The sequence below is a fragment of the Microchirus variegatus genome, assembly GCF_963457635.1.
Source record: "Microchirus variegatus genome assembly, chromosome: 4".
Taxonomy (NCBI): Eukaryota; Metazoa; Chordata; class Actinopteri; order Pleuronectiformes; family Soleidae; genus Microchirus; species Microchirus variegatus.
Window position 1 is genome coordinate 37,937,918 of NC_139805.1, and position 16,711 is coordinate 37,954,628.

At 40.0% G+C, this 16,711-nt stretch overlaps 1 protein-coding gene across 1 annotated transcript; it reads left to right on the plus strand.

Annotated features, from left to right (window-relative positions):
• The first annotated feature begins 6 nt into the window (after window positions 1-6).
• On the plus strand, window positions 7-16,346 carry tomm70a (translocase of outer mitochondrial membrane 70 homolog A). Its single transcript, XM_083888452.1, has 12 exons — window positions 7-335; window positions 2,366-2,539; window positions 6,277-6,403; window positions 6,511-6,620; window positions 8,075-8,223; window positions 9,578-9,785; window positions 9,951-10,085; window positions 10,176-10,283; window positions 11,372-11,488; window positions 11,582-11,679; window positions 12,923-13,045; window positions 13,125-16,346. Exons 1-12 carry the CDS (start codon window positions 99-101, stop codon window positions 13,276-13,278), a joined length of 1,740 nt encoding a protein of 579 aa, XP_083744578.1. The 5' UTR covers window positions 7-98; the 3' UTR covers window positions 13,279-16,346.
• Window positions 16,347-16,711: the final 365 nt, after the last annotated feature.

A 16,711-nucleotide genomic window follows, 5' to 3' on the forward strand; every position in this document is an offset into this window, starting at 1 on the left:
GTGTTGCTGTGCTGTGCTGCTCACGCTGTCCGGAGCTGCTAAGGGCTAAGCTAACAGCTAACAGCTAACAGCTAACCACCGCTCGGTCTGTTCTGATCATGGCTGCCTCAAAGCCAGTCGAGCCGCAGTCCGGGAGCGGACTCCCCCGCTGGCAGCTGGCCCTGTTGGTCGGGGCGCCCATAGTACTGGGGGTCGGCGCGGTGTACCTGTGGAACCGCAGCAGGACGAAGCCGGGCAAAGGCACCGGGGAGCGGAAGACTCCCGAAGGCAGCGCCAGCCCCGTGCAGCAGGGCCAGGACGGCGAGGCTCCGCGAGCCAACCCGGAGCCGGAGATGGTGAGGCTTGCCCGGGGGACACTCAGCCGCTCACCCGGGCCACGAGCGTTAGCATGTTGCGCTGTCGCTGCTGTGGTTTATTATTTATATTTATACGCCGTGTCGTTCATGTGCGAGAACGGTCAAGGACAACAGACGTGACGGACGCTGTCACTGACAGTTCACCTGAGCAGGGCCGACAGTAGCCGAGGAAAGCCGAGAGGAGCCGAGGGCAGCCGGCGAACCCCGGCGAGTTAGCCAGTGTTAGCCGCTAACTAGCTGTCTCGCAGCTAACACAGCTAGGTTAGCCCGTTGTAAAATCGCCTCATCACTAGCAAGTACGTTTAATAAAATATAATAACACAGTGGCATTGTTTATAATGCGCTAATCCAGATTATTGCCTGACATTTTATTGGGATGTGTTAATGTAAATCATCTCAAAGTAACTGAATAAAATGCGAGGTTAGTAAATGATTACTAACAGATTACACATTTACAGTTACACTATAAAATAAACAGCTTCGACAGGTTGGTTTAAACCGATTTGCAACTAAATTGTAATTATTGAAATAATGTGATAGTTTACCGTTATAACGAGAAAAAAATCTTATCTTGAAATAACGTGAGTTTCTCGTTATAATGAGAAAAACATCTCGAAATAACGTGATAGTTTCTCGTTATAACGAGAAAAAATCCTCTCGAAATAATGTGATAGTTTATCGTTATAACGAGAAAAAAATCTTATCTTGAAATAACGCGAGTTTCTCGTTATAATGAGAAAAAAACATCTCGAAATAACGTGATAGTTTCTCGTTATAACGAGAAAAAATCCTCTCGAAATAACGTGATAGTTTATCGTTATAACGAGAAAAAAATGATCTCGAAATAACGTGATAGTTTCTCGTTATAACGAGAAAAAACTTATCTCGAAATAACGTAATAGTTTATCGTTATAATGAGAAGAAAGTCTTATATTGAAATAACGTAATAGTTTTTCGTTAAAATGAGAGAAACATTTATCTCGAAATAACGTGATAGTTCGTTATAACGAGAAGAAAATCTTATCTCGAAATAACGTGATAGTTTCTTGTTATAATGTGATAGTTTCTCGAAATAACATGATACTTTCTCATTATACACCAAATTAATATGTTGACCCACTTCTACTGTACTGTTAGTGTGTGTGTTATCGACTGATATCGCTAACAGTGACTAGCTAGCAAGATGTTTCGACGTTTCAACGAGAAAACATCTCATCTAGAAATAACGTGATCGTTTTTTGTTATAACGTAATAGTTTCTTTTCGAAATGACGTGATAGTTTCTCTTTATAACGAGAAAAAAATCTTATCTCGAAATAACGTGATAGTTTCTCGTTATAACGAGAAAAAATCTTATCTCGAAATAACGTGATAGTTTATCGTTAATACGAGAAAAAAATCTTATTTTGAAATAACGTGAGTTTCTCGTTATAATGAGAAAAAAACATGATCTCGAAATAACGTGATAGTTTCTCGTTATAACGAGAAAAAACTTATCTCGAAATAACGTAATAGTTTATCGTTATAATGAGAAGAAAGTCTTATCTTGAAATAACGTAATAGTTTTTCATTATAATGAGAGAAACATTAATCTCGAAATAACGTGATAGTTCGTTATAACGAGAAGAAAATCTTATCTCGCTATGACGTGATAGTTTCTCGTTATAACGAGAAAAAACATCTTATCTCGAAATAACGTGATAGCTTCTCGTTATAATGTAATACTGAGCACCCCACTTTATTTTGTACACTTCCGTTACTTCTCAACTGGAACGCGCGCGGTGAACGATGTAAAATGCGACGTAGCATCGTTTTGAACTGCGATAAGTGGGAACCTGCGATTAAATGTATGTCACATGGACGCTCGTGGTGCACAGGCGGACACAATATAATTTTAGATTAGAAATTGTGCACGTTTTACTTGTATTTTTCATTTTAACTTGATGTACATTCATTTGTTTTAAAATGACAGTGAACACGTGGCTGTTTCTCCCTCTCACACACATGTAGAGCCCACTGGATCGAGCCCAGGGAGCGAAGAACAAGGGCAACAAGTACTTCAAGGCCGGCAAGTACGAGAACGCCATCCAGTGCTACACGGAGGCCATCGGCCTGTGCCCCACAGAGCAGAAGTCGGATCTGTCCACATTTTACCAGAACAGAGCAGCAGCCTACGAGCAGCAGGTTAGCAACGTCTTCTTTCCGTCGGTGTTTGAGTGGAAACGGAAACGAAAAATCCTGGTTTTTAAACGCATCCCAAACAAAACTCTCAATTCGCAATTTACCACGAATACGTTTATTATTTAAACAATTCAAAGCTTAACATCGTATCGAGTCAAATCGCACGTGACTACAAACGCAGCACGCCCCGCTAAACTACATTAAGCCAGCAAACATCGATGTTTGCGTTAGCGTGTGCCGGCGGTGTTAGCTTTAGCATTAGCATCAGGATGCTTTGGGCTCTGATGCTGAATCATTGAGGACGTGCTGTTGTGCTACGACAGTTGTCGTTTCCTTGTTGGCTGCTTGTTAAAAGGCGGCACATGTAACAATGTGGCCAAAAACCGTTACTACACTCAAATTAAAAAATTATACCGAGGTCTTTTAGGTTTCGTTTTCACCGCCATTGTAGCTCAGGCGTAACTGGAAACCCGTGGTTGCTCTGCAGCTGAGACTCTACTGACTGCAATGATCGGTAGACGGCGGTAGGTGGCGCCACATGACGCCAAAACACGATTTCAAAACATAAACGTGATTTTCGGTCCGCAAAAGATTTTTTTTTAATGCAAATATTTTGTCTGTACTGTTGTTGTTGTTGGTGAGTTCAGTTTGTTATATGAACATTATTCCTGAGTCTCTGTGACATATTAGGAGGATTTTATGATTTATTACATAATGCACCTTTAAATATTGAATCAAAATGCTCCAAATCACACAGTTGATACAATTTGTGAAAACGCTACTATCGACAGGGGCTGAAATGAAGTATTTCAAAGCAGGCTCGCGCGTTAACGTAAGTGAACTAGCGTTCGCTAAGCTAGCTTCTTCCATGATTTTCCGACAGACAGACGTACGACACGTTATGTATTATGTACTTGCATCATAGGCTGATGGTTATTGAATAAATGAGCATGTGATTTAAAGATATCGAGGATATATCTCTGCGGTACGCGATGATACAGCGGCTCCGCGGTGTCGGCGCTTAACGTGTCGGCGCGTCGCCGTAGTGCTAGCTTGGAGTGAGCATTTAACGTGTTTGTTTTCAGTGAAATGTTCCCAAACTTCGCCCGTTTCCGCCATAATTCGTACGTTCTTCTTCTCTGCTTCCTTGCGGGATGTAAACGGCGAGTAACACTGCCCCCATCACTTCCTGTTAGCTAGTTCTGGCTAGCTCGAGTGTGTGTGTGTTTGTTTGTGTATGTTTGCCGTTACAGATGAGCGTGAAGCAGCCGCTGTGTGATTTACTACAACAATAACACGCCTAAGCGTCCGCGCTTACATTTTAGCGTCGACTAATTTTTGAATCGATTATCAGAAGCCTTGTTTTTGCTGCACAAGAGTCGATAGCAGAAGGAGCCGTTGGCAGAGGGCAGAACTTTGATCCATTTAAAAGGCAAAATAAACTGGTATCTTTCCAACGGTATAAGCCTCAAAGAAAGGAATAATCCAGCAAACACAGATGGTTCAGATGGTTCAGATCGTATGTGGCGGATATAAACGGTGGAAGCGTTTTCACTTTCTCTTTTGCTCTGTGCCATGTGTCGCACACAGAGAACAGGCGTGACCTCCGCTGTCAGATTGATAAACTGATAAACTGAACGCAGTGTTTAAATAAAACAAAAGGGCGAGCGTTAGCGTTAGCGTTCTGCTGCAGAAAAACAGTGGTTACACCTGTTTTTGGTTAATGTGCAGCGGCACATTCTCAAATCCTTTCAGCGTCGTGTTTGACTAGACTGTGAGCGAAAGGTGTTCTGTTGAAAACTTTGTTTAAACAGTAAACTCACAGACTGTTTTATGGTTAAAGGTGTTTCTGTACTGTACTTTGAGTACTGTTAGATATGAAGAGATGTTGTTGAATGTTGAAAACATACTCAATTTATCATCAAACTTCTTAAATAATATATATATATATATATATATATACATGTATATCCTTTTTATGGAATAAAACTAATCAAATAATCAAATAAAGACTTGTGTAATAAAATCTATGTCAGTTTAAGTCTATGATATCTGTCACGCGTCTACGCCGTTATCTTCACTGTGAGGCAGACTCTAACAACAGGAAACTGAACCTCTCACGTTCCCACACCAAAGTCACTCACTCTGCCACACCAAAGTCACTCACTCTCCCACACCAAAGTCACTCACTCTCCCACACCAAAGTCACTCACTCTCCCACACCAAAGTCACTCACTCTCTCACCTCAAAGTCACTCACTCTGCCACCTCAAAGTCACTCACTCTCTCACACCAAAGTCACTCACTCTCCAACACCAAAGTCACTCACTCTCCAACACCAAAGTCACTCACTCTCTCACCTCAAAGTCACTCACTCTCCCACACCAAAGTCACTCACTCTCCCACACCAAAGTCACTCACTCTCTCACACCAAAGTCACTCACTCTCTCACACCAAAGTCACTCACTCTCCCACACCAAAGTCACTCACTCTCTCACACCAAAGTCACTCACTCTCCCACACCAAAGTCACTCACTCTCTCACACCAAAGTCACTCACTCTCCCACACCAAAGTCACTCACTCTCTCACACCAAAGTCACTCACTCTCCTGCACCAAAGTCACTCACTCTCCCACACCAAAGTCACTCACTCTCTCACACCAAAGTCACTCACTCTCCCACACCAAAGTCACTCACTCTCCCACACCAAAGTCACTCACTCTCTCACCTCAAAGTCACTCACTCTGCCACCTCAAAGTCACTCACTCTCTCACACCAAAGTCACTCACTCTCCAACACCAAAGTCACTCACTCTCCAACACCAAAGTCACTCACTCTCTCACCTCAAAGTCACTCACTCTCCCACACCAAAGTCACTCACTCTCCCACACCAAAGTCACTCACTCTCTCACACCAAAGTCACTCACTCTCTCACACCAAAGTCACTCACTCTCCCACACCAAAGTCACTCACTCTCTCACACCAAAGTCACTCACTCTCTCACACCAAAGTCACTCACTCTCTCACACCAAAGTCACTCACTCTCTCACACCAAAGTCACTCACTCTCTCACACCAAAGTCACTCACTCTCTCACACCAAAGTCACTCACTCTCTCACACCAAAGTCACTCACTCTCCCACACATAGGTCACTCACTCTCCCACACCAAAGTCACTCACACTCCCACACCAAAGTCACTCACTCTCCCACACCAAAGTCACTCACTCTCCCACACCAAAGTCACTCACTCTCTCACACCAAAGTCACTCACTCTCTCACACCAAAGTCACTCACTCTCCCACACCAAAGTCCATAGAGTAAACCAGTGATTTTAACATCACAGCACACAGGAGTTCACAGGAGTTGTTGATCCACTGCTGCCTCCATCACTAACTTACAATGACTGATTTTAGTGAATTTAAAAATAATTAATTTAAACTTAACTCAGTGACTCAAAGTGACCACACGAGGCAGCAGAGGACCAGCAGCTCCTGTGTCCCTGTGAGCTAAAATCGCTGATTTTCTCTATGGGCTTTGGTGTGGGAGGATTTACAAATAAAACCCACTTGCATTTCTTCACAGTTGCCTCACAGTCAGTGTGTATGATGCTATTTCATCAGTCATCAATCATATTCTCCACTTTTTGTTGTGATGTATTTATTCCTTTTTTTAAAATGATGTATATAACTTAAGTGTATTTTAAAACAACCTTTGATGGTTTGCACTGTTTTCTTGTTCAGAGTAAGTGGACAGAGGTGGTGCAGGACTGCTCTCAGGCTGTGGGGATGAACCCACGCTACATCAAGGCTCTGTTCAGGAGAGCCAAAGCTCTGGAGAGGCTCGACAACAAGAAGGAGTGTCTGGAGGGTGAGGCGCTGCTCTGTGCTCTAACCAAAGAAAAAACGGTGTGATGATGATGACGACGATGATGATGATGATGAAGCTGATTGTGAGTGTGTTCTGTTCTCCTGCAGACGTCACAGCGGTGTGTATTCTTGAAGCCTTCCAGAACCAGCAGAGCATGTTACTCGCAGACAAAGTTCTGAAGCTGCTGGGCAAAGAGAAGGCCAAAGAAAAGTACAAGGTATTTCTCCACGCAAAAGACACTGTTCTAAAGATATTTGGTTTTCTACGGCTGAGGTTTAGAAATCCCACCAATAATTGATGCTGCTTTTCTTTTTTTTACCATCCATTTGATAAAAAAATAACACTTTTAGTTATTTTTAGTTTCTGCCACACCAAAGTTTGAAGTTTTTAAACCACTCACTCTCCCACACCAAAGTCCATAGAGGAAATCAGTGATTTTGCTGTTCCTCTGCTGCCTCGTGTGGTCACTTTGTGTCACAGTTAAGTCTAAATTATATATTTTAAAAGCCGAATTTTACAGAATGAGTCATTGTAAGTTAGTGATGGAGGCAGCAGTGGATCAACAACTCCTGTGAACTCCTGTGTCTCTGTGATGTTAAAATCACTGGTTTACTCTATGGACTTTGGTGTGGGAGAGTGAGTGACTTTGGTGCGGGAGAGTGAGTGATTTTGGTGTGGGAGAGTGAGTGACTTTGGTGTGGGAGAGTGAGTGACTTTGGTGTGGGAGAGTGAGTGACTGGTGTTGGAGAATGAGTGACTTTGGTGTTGGAGAATGAGTGACTTTGGTGTGGGAGAGTGAGTGACTTTAGTGTGGGAGAGTGAGTGACTTTGTGTGAGGGCGAGTGAGTGACTTTGGTGTGGGAGAGTGAGTGACTTTGGTGTGGGAGAGTGAGTGACTTTGGTGTGGGTGAGTGAGTGACTTTGGTGTGGGTGAGTGAGTGACTTTGGTGTTGGAGAATGAGTGACTTTGGTGTGGGAGAGTGAGTGACTTTGGTGAGGGAGAGTGAGTGACTTTGGTGTGGGCGAGTGAGTGACTTTGGTGTGGGAGAGTGAGTGACTTTGGTGTGGGAGAGTGAGTGACTTTGGTGTGGGAGAGTGAGTGACTTTGGTGTGGGAGAGTGAGTGACTTTGGTGGGTGAGAGTGAGTGACTTTGGTGTGGGTGAGTGAGTGACTTTGGTGTGGGAGAGTGAGTGACTTTGGGGTGGGTGAGTGAGTGACTTTGGTGTGGGTGAGTGAGTGACTTTGGTGTGGGTGAGTGAGTGACTTTGGTGAGGGAGAGTGAGTGACTTTGGTGGGTGAGAGTGAGTGACTTTGGTGTGGGTGAGTGAGTGACTTTGGTGTGGGAGAGTGAGTGACTTTGGGGTGGGTGAGTGAGTGACTTTGGTGTGGGTGAGTGAGTGACTTTGGTGTGGGTGAGTGAGTGACTTTGGTGAGGGAGAGTGAGTGACTTTGCACAGCAGAGGACCAGCAGCTCCTGTGTCCCTGTGAGCTAAAATCACTGATTTTCTCTATGGACTTTGGTGTGGGAGTAACCAGTTATTGAGCAAACTCATGGTCTGTTTCTTCAGTCTACAGGTTATGTTTGCACTGCAATTATGTACAAAATGTCTTTTCATAAAAACCATGTATGAAGTAAATATTAATTACTAAACAACACTGTTTGTTTGTAGAACCGTGAGCCCATGATGCCGTCGCCTCAGTTCATCAAGTCGTACTTCAGCTCGTTCACAGACGACATCATATCTCAGCCGCTGCAGAAAGGAGAGAAGAAGGACGAGGACAAGGACAACGAGGGCGAGACAGCCGAGGTCACTGAGAGGTCAGGCCTCTGGATGTTTAATTTTCCTGTTTTTTTAAACCTTATTAAGTGAGTTCGGTGTATTTTTTCATCCAAAATGTGAACAAAAAAAGTCTTGCGTTAGTATATCATCCACATTTTGACAAAAACAAAAAAATTGTCTAAATTTTTCATCCAAAATGTGAAATAAAAATCATTTTTGTCGAAATTTGGATGACATACTAATGTATGACCTTTTTTCCAAATTTTGGAGCATATACTTAAGTATGACTTTTTTTTCAAATTTTGAACGATTTACTTAAGTATGACCTTTTTTCACATTTTGGACAAAATTTTTGTTGTCCAAATTTTGACAAAAAAAATGTTTTGTTAAAATTTTGTCTAGAATGTGAAAAAAGGTCATACTAGTTTGTCATTTATTATGTCGTCCAAATTTTGGACAAAAAATGTGTCAATTTTTGTCCAAAATGTGAAAAAGTCACACATTAGTATGTCGTCCAAATTTTGACAAAACATTTGTCCAATATGTAAAAAAAAAAAAAAAATGTATATTGAAATTTGGATGACATGCTAATGTATGACTTTTTTTTTCTTCAAATTTTGGACCACATACAAAATAAAATTTGTCTAAATTGTTTGTCTAAAATGTGAAAAAAATTCAAATCATCAGTCATCCAAATTTTGACAAAAAAATGGTAGGAATTTCTTGTCCAAAATGTGAAAAAAAAGTCAAACATCAGTGTCGTACGAATTTTGACCAAAAAATTGGTTGAAATTTTGCATCCAAAATGTGGAAAAAAAAATAATACATTAGTTTGTCGTCCAAATTTTGACCAAAAAAATTGGTAAAAATTTCTTGTCTAAAAAAAAAGGGAAAGAAAGTCACACATTAGTGTTGTACACATTTTCACATAAAATTTGGCTGAAATTTTCCAAAATTTGGAGAAAAAAAATCATACATTAGTTTGTCGTTCAAATTTTGACAAAAAAATATCTACATTTTTTGTCCAAAATCATAAATTCGTAAGTCGTCAAAATTTTGACCAAAAAAATGTCTAAATGTTTTGTCCAAAATGTGACAAAATCATACATTATGTGGTACAAATTTTGACAACATTTTTTGTCAAATTCTTTGTCCAAAATGTGGACAAAGGTCATACTTTAGTATGTTGTAAAAAAAAAATATCAACATTTTTCATCCAAAGTCATACATTCGTAAATTGTCGAAATTTTGACCAAATTTTTTCTGGAATTTTTCATCCAAAATGTGATAAAGTCATACTTTAGTATGTTGTTTAAAACTCGTACAAAGAAAACATCTTTTTGTCCCTTTATCGGTTCATCAGAGTGTTGTTATCTTGTTGGTTTCTTTTAGCTCGGGCTACCTGAAGGCGAAGCAGTACATGGACGAGGAGAACTACGACAAAATCATCAGCGAATGCACCAAGGAGATCGAGTCGGGCGGCCGTTACACCGCCGAGGCTCTGCTGCTGCGCGCCACCTTCTTCCTGCTGATCGGAAACGCCACGGGTGCTCAGCCTGATTTAGACCGAGTCATCAACATGCAGGACGCCAACGTGAAGGTCAGCAGACAGACATTTGCTTTGCTAAATGTTGGAGATTAACGTTCATGTTTTCAGGATTTTTAAGTCTTTTTAAAGACACTGTTGTCTTTAACGCTTTCAACTCGAGTCTTGTTGTGTTTGGACTGTGGTGGAAACTGACCAGAAAGTCTTTTTCACCGCCAGCTCCGAGCGAACGCGTTGATCAAGCGCGGCAGCATGTACATGCAGCAGCAGCAGCCCATGCTCTCCACACAGGACTTCAACATGGCCGCCGAGATCGACACGCGCAACCCTGACGTCTATCACCACCGAGGACAGGTAAGAAGACCGACGTGGGCGTTTTTCCGCTGCTCACCAGCAGGCGTCTCCACCGCTGCGTACTCATTGTGATTATTTTCCTGCCGTCAGCTGAAGATCCTTTTGGACCAAGTGGACGAGGCGGTGGGAGACTTTGACGAGTGCATCGTCCTCAGACCTGACTCTGCTCTGGCTCAGGCTCAGAAATGTTTTGCTCTCGTAAGTAGCTCTAATCTCACTGAGATATACACTACAAGTACACTGTAAAAACACTGTAAAATACCCTGTAAATACACTGTAAAATACCCTATAAATGCACTGTAAAATACCCTATAAATGCACTGTAAAATCAAAAAAAAAGTATCTCGGAATGACTTGAAATTTGCCATCATAATAGTCGGCATCGCCCTGAACAAGGATCAGTTGAAAATATTTCCAAACCTCTTAAGGAATAATTAAAATCAATTTTTGAAAATCGGAAAATTATCCATTTGCTCTGATGCACTTTGACAGTGAGCTGACTTTCTTCTCAAAAACAAAAAGTATCTCGGAATGACTTGAAATTTACCATCATAATAGTCCTCATCACCCTGAACAAGGATCTGTTGAAAATATTTGCAAACCTCTTAAGGAATAATTTTAATGAATTTTTGAAAATCAGGAAATTAACCATTTGCCCTGATGCACTTTGAAAGTGAGCTGACTTTCTTCTCAAAAACATAAAGTATCTCGGAATTACTTGAAATTTACCATCATAATAGTCGGCATCGCCCTGAACAAGGATCTGTTGAAAATATTTGCAAAGCTCTTAAGGAATAATTTTAATGAATTTTTGAAATTCAGGAAATTATGCAGTTTGACAGTGAGCTGAATTTCTTCAACTTTTTTCTCAAAAACGAAAAGTACCTCGGAATGACTTGAAAGTTACCATCATAAAATTCGGCATCGACCTGAACAAAGATCCGTTGAAAATATTTGAAAAGCTCTTAAGGAATAATTTTTATGAATTTTAGAATTTGAAAAAATGATCAATTTTTCCTGACGCAGTTTGACAGTGAGCTGACTTTCTTCAAAAAAACAAAAAGTATCTCAGAATGACTTGAAATGTAGTATCCTAATAGTCGGCATCACCCTGAACAAGGATCCGTTGAAAATATTTGCAAACCTCTAAAGGAATAATTTTAATGAATTTTTGAATTTCATTTGCCCTGATGACTTTTTTTTTTTAAATATAGTTTTGTCAGTTCCATGTATAATGTATCAGGTCCAGGTTGATTGTGATGATTGGATGTGTTTGTGTGGTCCAGTACAGACAAGCTTACACTGGAAACAACCCTTCACAAGTCCAGACGGCCATGGACGGCTTTGAGGACGTCATCAGGCGGTTTCCAAAGTGTGCAGAGGGATACGCTCTTTATGCTCAGGTACTAACGTCACTGACGTCACAAACTAAAATCTTCAGATGTCTTTTCTTCTAATGATGATGATGATGATTTATCTCCTTGTGCTCTTCTCAGGCTCTGACCGACCAGCAGCAGTTTGGAAAAGCAGACGAGATGTACGACAAGTGTATCGAACTGGAACCAGATAACGCTACCACATATGTCCACAAGGGGTAGGCAGACGTAGAATAAACATGAAACTGAAGCTTTTGCTCCATTTTATGATGAATATCCTCTTTTCTGTCACACGTCTGTGTAAAGTGAATATTGAGTGTTTAAATAATAACACAGAAGCAGAAACAATGGTTTTTATTCCCTTAAATGTGATGATTTTCTGCTTTCTTTTGCTCCATAAAACAAAAACATGGTGAAAACACTTGACATCTTATGAACCAGACAGGAAAAAAATTTGAGGAACATTTTGAAAAAAATAAAAAATAAACCGCAGAAAAAAAATTCAGGAAACTGAAAAAAAAATAATTGAAAAATAAAAAAATAGAATAAAAATATAAAAAAATAAACTGCAGAAAAAAAAATCAGGAAACTGAAGAAAAACACTTTTTGGGAAAAAAGAAAGTTTCTTTTTCTGATTTTTTTTTTTCAAATTTGGACGTCTTATCAAACGTAGGTGTTTTGCTCTGTAAAACAAATACATGGTGAAAACACTTGACATCTTATGAACCAGACAGGAAAAAAATGTGAAAAATTTTTTTTAGGAACATTTTGAAAAATATAAAAATAAACCGTAGAAAATTTCCAGGAAACTGAAAGAAAAACTTTTGAAAAAAAACCCAACTCAAAAATAAACAGTAGAAATATATTCAGGAAATTGAAAAACCAGACCAGGAAAAAAAAAAAACTGTAGAAAAATATTCAGGAATTTAAAAAAAAATTTGACAAATAAATATTTTTTTTTTAAATATATAAAAATAAACTGCAGAAACAAAATTCAGGAAACTGACTTTTTTTTTGGAAAAAAATGTTTTTGTTTTTTTTTTCCAAATCTGGACGTCTTACATTTTGCTCCATAAAACAAATACATGGTGAAAACACTTGACATCTTATGAACCAGACAGGAAAAAAAAATAAAATAAAATAAAAATAAACCGTAGAAAAAAATTTCAGGAAACTGAAAAAAATACTTTTGAAAAAAAAAACAATTAAAAAAAATATTCAGGAAATTGAAAACATTTGAAAAATGAAAAAAATTGAAAAAAATTGAAAAAAATAAACGGCAGAAAAAAATTCAGGAAACTGAAAAGTTTCTTTTTCTGATTTTTTATTTTCAAATTTGGACGTCTTTCCAAACGTAGGTGTTTTGCTTCTGTAAAACGAAAACATGAACCAGAGCCTTTTATTAGACTGAGTTGTTGTTGACTCGTGTTAACGGTGTGTCGTGTTTGGTTTTTTTTCCAGGTTATTACAGCTTCAGTGGAAACAGGACCTGGACCTTGGTCTGGACCTCATCAGTAAAGCCATTGAAATAGACAACAAGTGCGACTTTGCTTATGAAACCATGGGAACCATTGAAGTGCAGAGGTAACACCACCAACACGTCACATGACTCCACTCTTCTTCTTCTTCTTCCTCTTCTTAACGTAACTCTTCTGTTGTCCAGGGGGAATCTGGACAAGGCCATCGAGATGTTCAACAAGGCCATCAACCTGGCCAAGTCCGAGATGGAGATGGCGCACTTGTACTCGCTGTGCGACGCGGCGTACGCTCAGACGGAAGTGGCCAGGAAGTACGGCCTGAAGCCGCCCACGCTGTAACAGTAACCGCCTCGGTCTGCATCGCTTTAAACACGACCCGCTGTGTTCAGACGCAGCTCGTCTGACTCACTTTGACCTGGAGACTAAACACACACACACACACACACACACACACAGAGCCCTGACATAGATATATATCATTTACACACACACACACACACACATACATTGTTTTCATACCATTAAAGAGGTTTGTTGTCGTCTAAATCGCGGACTGTATATAAAAAGTAGACGTACTCGATGAAGCAGGACGGGAGTCGCAGTCGGCCACAAGGGGGCGCCTCGACTGAAGTCTGTAAACCGCTCGCTCTCCCACACCAAGGTCCATAGAGAAAACCAGTGATTTTAGCTCACAGGGACTCAGGGATCTGCTGGTCCTCTGCTGCCTCGTGTGGTCACTTTGTGTCACTGTAGTAAATATAAAGAAAATGTTTTTCAAAAGCCGAATTCACTAAAATCAGTCGTTGTAAGTTAGTGATGGAGGCAGCAGTGGATCAACAACTCCTTAACTCTATGGACTTTGGTGTGGGAGAGTGAGCGGTTTACAGACTTAACAGTAACCAGTGATTGAACCACACTAATGGTCCGTCTCTCCAATCTACAGTATTTTCAATAAGAACGGTGTATAAAGTACATAGTGAATTCGTAAAACGAGGCATGGAAAAAGTATATAAAGTATATACTTTACTACGATTTAACGACCTTTGTTAGGTTTCTGAGAACAAATATCAGCCTCATTCATGTCTATAACGTCAATAAACACACAACATGATGTCAGTTTTGTCAGTTCTACGTACTTTGTCATCTGTTTTCCTCTGAATGTGAACACGAGCGGACACCGGTGTGATTGACAGCTACTGTCGAGCCTGTGACTTCAAAATGACTACGTCCATGTTTGATATACAGTCTGTAATCTATAATCTATAATCTATAATCTATTATCCCCTAATCCCAACACGGCCGCACTGAAGGAGATGGTTCACGTGTGGTTTTATGAGGTACTGACCTGTGCTGTAAGATTCTGTAAAAAAACACTACTCTATGGACTTTGGTGTGGGAGAGTGAGTGACTTTGGTGTGAGAGTGAGTGACTGGTGTGGGAGAGTGAGTGACTTTGGTGTGGGAGAGTGAGTGACTTTGGTGTGGTGTGGGAGAGTGAGTGACTTTGGTGTGGGAGAGTGAGTGACTTTGGTGTGTTGGAGTGAGTGACTGGTGTGGGAGAGTGAGTGACTTTGGTGTGGGAGAGTGAGTGACTTTGGTGTGTTGGAGTGAGTGACTTTGGTGTGGGAGAGTGAGTGACTTTGGTGTGGGAGAGTGAGTGACTTTGGTGTGGGAGAGTGAGTGACTGGTGTGGGAGAGTGAGTGACTTTGGTGTGAGAGAGTGAGTGACTGGTGTGGGAGAGTGAGTGACTTTGGTGTGAGAGAGTGAGTTACTCTGGTGTGAGAGAGTGAGTGACTTTGGTGTGGGAGAGTGAGTGACTTTGGTGTGGGAGAGTGAGAGTGAGTGACTTTGGTGTGGGAGAGTGAGTGACTGGTGTGGGAGAGTGAGAGTGAGTGACTTTGGTGTGGGAGAGTGAGTGACTTTTGTGTGTGAGAGTGAGTGACTTTGGTGTGGGAGAGTGAGTGGTTTACGAACTTAACACCGACATAAAGACGTGATCATGTCCTTAAAGACGTCGTAGACTCAAACCGACGGTTTAGATTCGATTCAAGTAACACACTGTAGGATTTGCTCCAGGGGTCCCCCTGCTGTTGGGAAACGGTAACTGTCGTAAATGATTAAATCCGATGTTCAGACCACGTACAGCAGCCTGTGGTAGAGCATTTTATACCAATAGAAAAAATACCAATACATTTTTTTTTCAACACATCGGAAAACAAAAACTAGCCGTGGAGGAAAAGAACGACAGCCGCGTCGTTAGCGTAGCTGAAATTAGCTAGCTGTTATTAGACTGTGATAACGTAAGTAATATTGTGTCGGACTGGTATCAGTGTCAGATACTCGCCGTTGAGACATCGGTATCGGGCACGGCTGAATTTGTTTACTTTGAATAAATATCTACTTGCGATTATTTTTGACTGGAATTGCGAGAGATTTTGATTTTGATTTTGACACATTTCGGCTTTAACAAATATGGAAAATCGTGGTCGTCTGAATTCGCGATTTCTATAAGTTGGCTCAAAAAAGTAAGATTGTTGACATCACTTCCTGTTCTGATGGTAACTGTAACGCAGCACGTGTCGGTACCTCGTAGCATCACACTTAACTTACCGTAAACTCCTTAATAATCCCTTAAATTACACCAGAACGTCACTTAATCTTGTTTTTTTTCAAGTCCAAACACACACGTGTGATGATTCTGCGACGACCTGGACGTGTTCATGTCCATCTTCGTCTTCCTCTTCCTCCTCTTCATCAGTTCTGAATGCAGGATTAAGTGTCTCGTCGTGAGTGTGTTTGTCATGCTGGAGTTAATCCCAGAGTTAATCCCAGAGTTAATCCCAGAGTTAACGAGACGAGGCAGGTTTGTTAAACTCGTTTATTTCTTTCTTTCTTTTTTTCCTGGGAATCGCCTGTTTTTCTGTTTTCTGTTTTCTTTTTGATAACCTTTGTGCAGCATGTTGTTCACTTTATAAACACGTGTAAATGCAAATGCTCGTGCTGTCTCCAACACAAGGAAACTAAAAGAATGTGAAAAAGTGAAAATCGTGTTGAAAGTCTTCTTTTATGTCACGGGGATTCGGGCGAGTGTGTGTGTGTGTGTGTGTTTTTGAAGCAGAAACGTGGTTGATTTTTCTATTCTGTCGTGAACCGACGTCAACCGTGCAGCCGTATGGAGGACTAAACCTGCCATAATAATCAATACATACAGGAATAAATAATTACATGAATAAATAAAATAAATACATACAGGAATAAATAAATACAGAAATAAAAAAATAAATACAGAAATAAAAAAATAAATACAGGAATAAATAAATAAATGCATGAATATATAAATAAATACAGAAATAAATAAATGCATGAATAAATATATAAAATAATAAGTACAGAAATAAATAAATAAATGCATGAATAAATATATAAATAAAAGAACAAATAAATAAATACAGGAATAAATGTATAAGTAAAAGAACAAATAAAATAAAATGCATGTATATATTCTTTTATTTATACATTTATTTTTTCCTTTATTTAATAATTTATTTATTTATTCCTGTATTTAATTATTTATTATAGTATTTAATTAATTAATTAATTGCTGTGATGTTAAAATCACTGGTTTACTCTATGGACTTTGGTGTGGGAGAGTGAGCGGTTTACAGACTTAACAGTAACCAGTGATTGAGCCACACTAATGGTCCGTCTCTCCAATCTACAGTATTAAATAAATACAGGAATAAATAAATAAATGCATGAATAAATATATAAA

What these genes read in the sequence shown, in the direction of transcription:
- tomm70a (XM_083888452.1), top strand. Translation starts at nt 99, where the DNA reads ATGGCTGCCTCAAAGCCAGTCGAGCCGCAGTCCGGGAGCGGACTCCCC. An exon ending in CCAACCCGGAGCCGGAGATG is followed by an intron (nt 336 to 2,365) that starts GTGAGGCTTGCC and finishes ACACACATGTAG; the next exon opens with AGCCCACTGGATCGAGCCCA. An exon ending in GATACGCTCTTTATGCTCAG is followed by an intron (nt 11,489 to 11,581) that starts GTACTAACGTCA and finishes TGCTCTTCTCAG; the next exon opens with GCTCTGACCGACCAGCAGCA.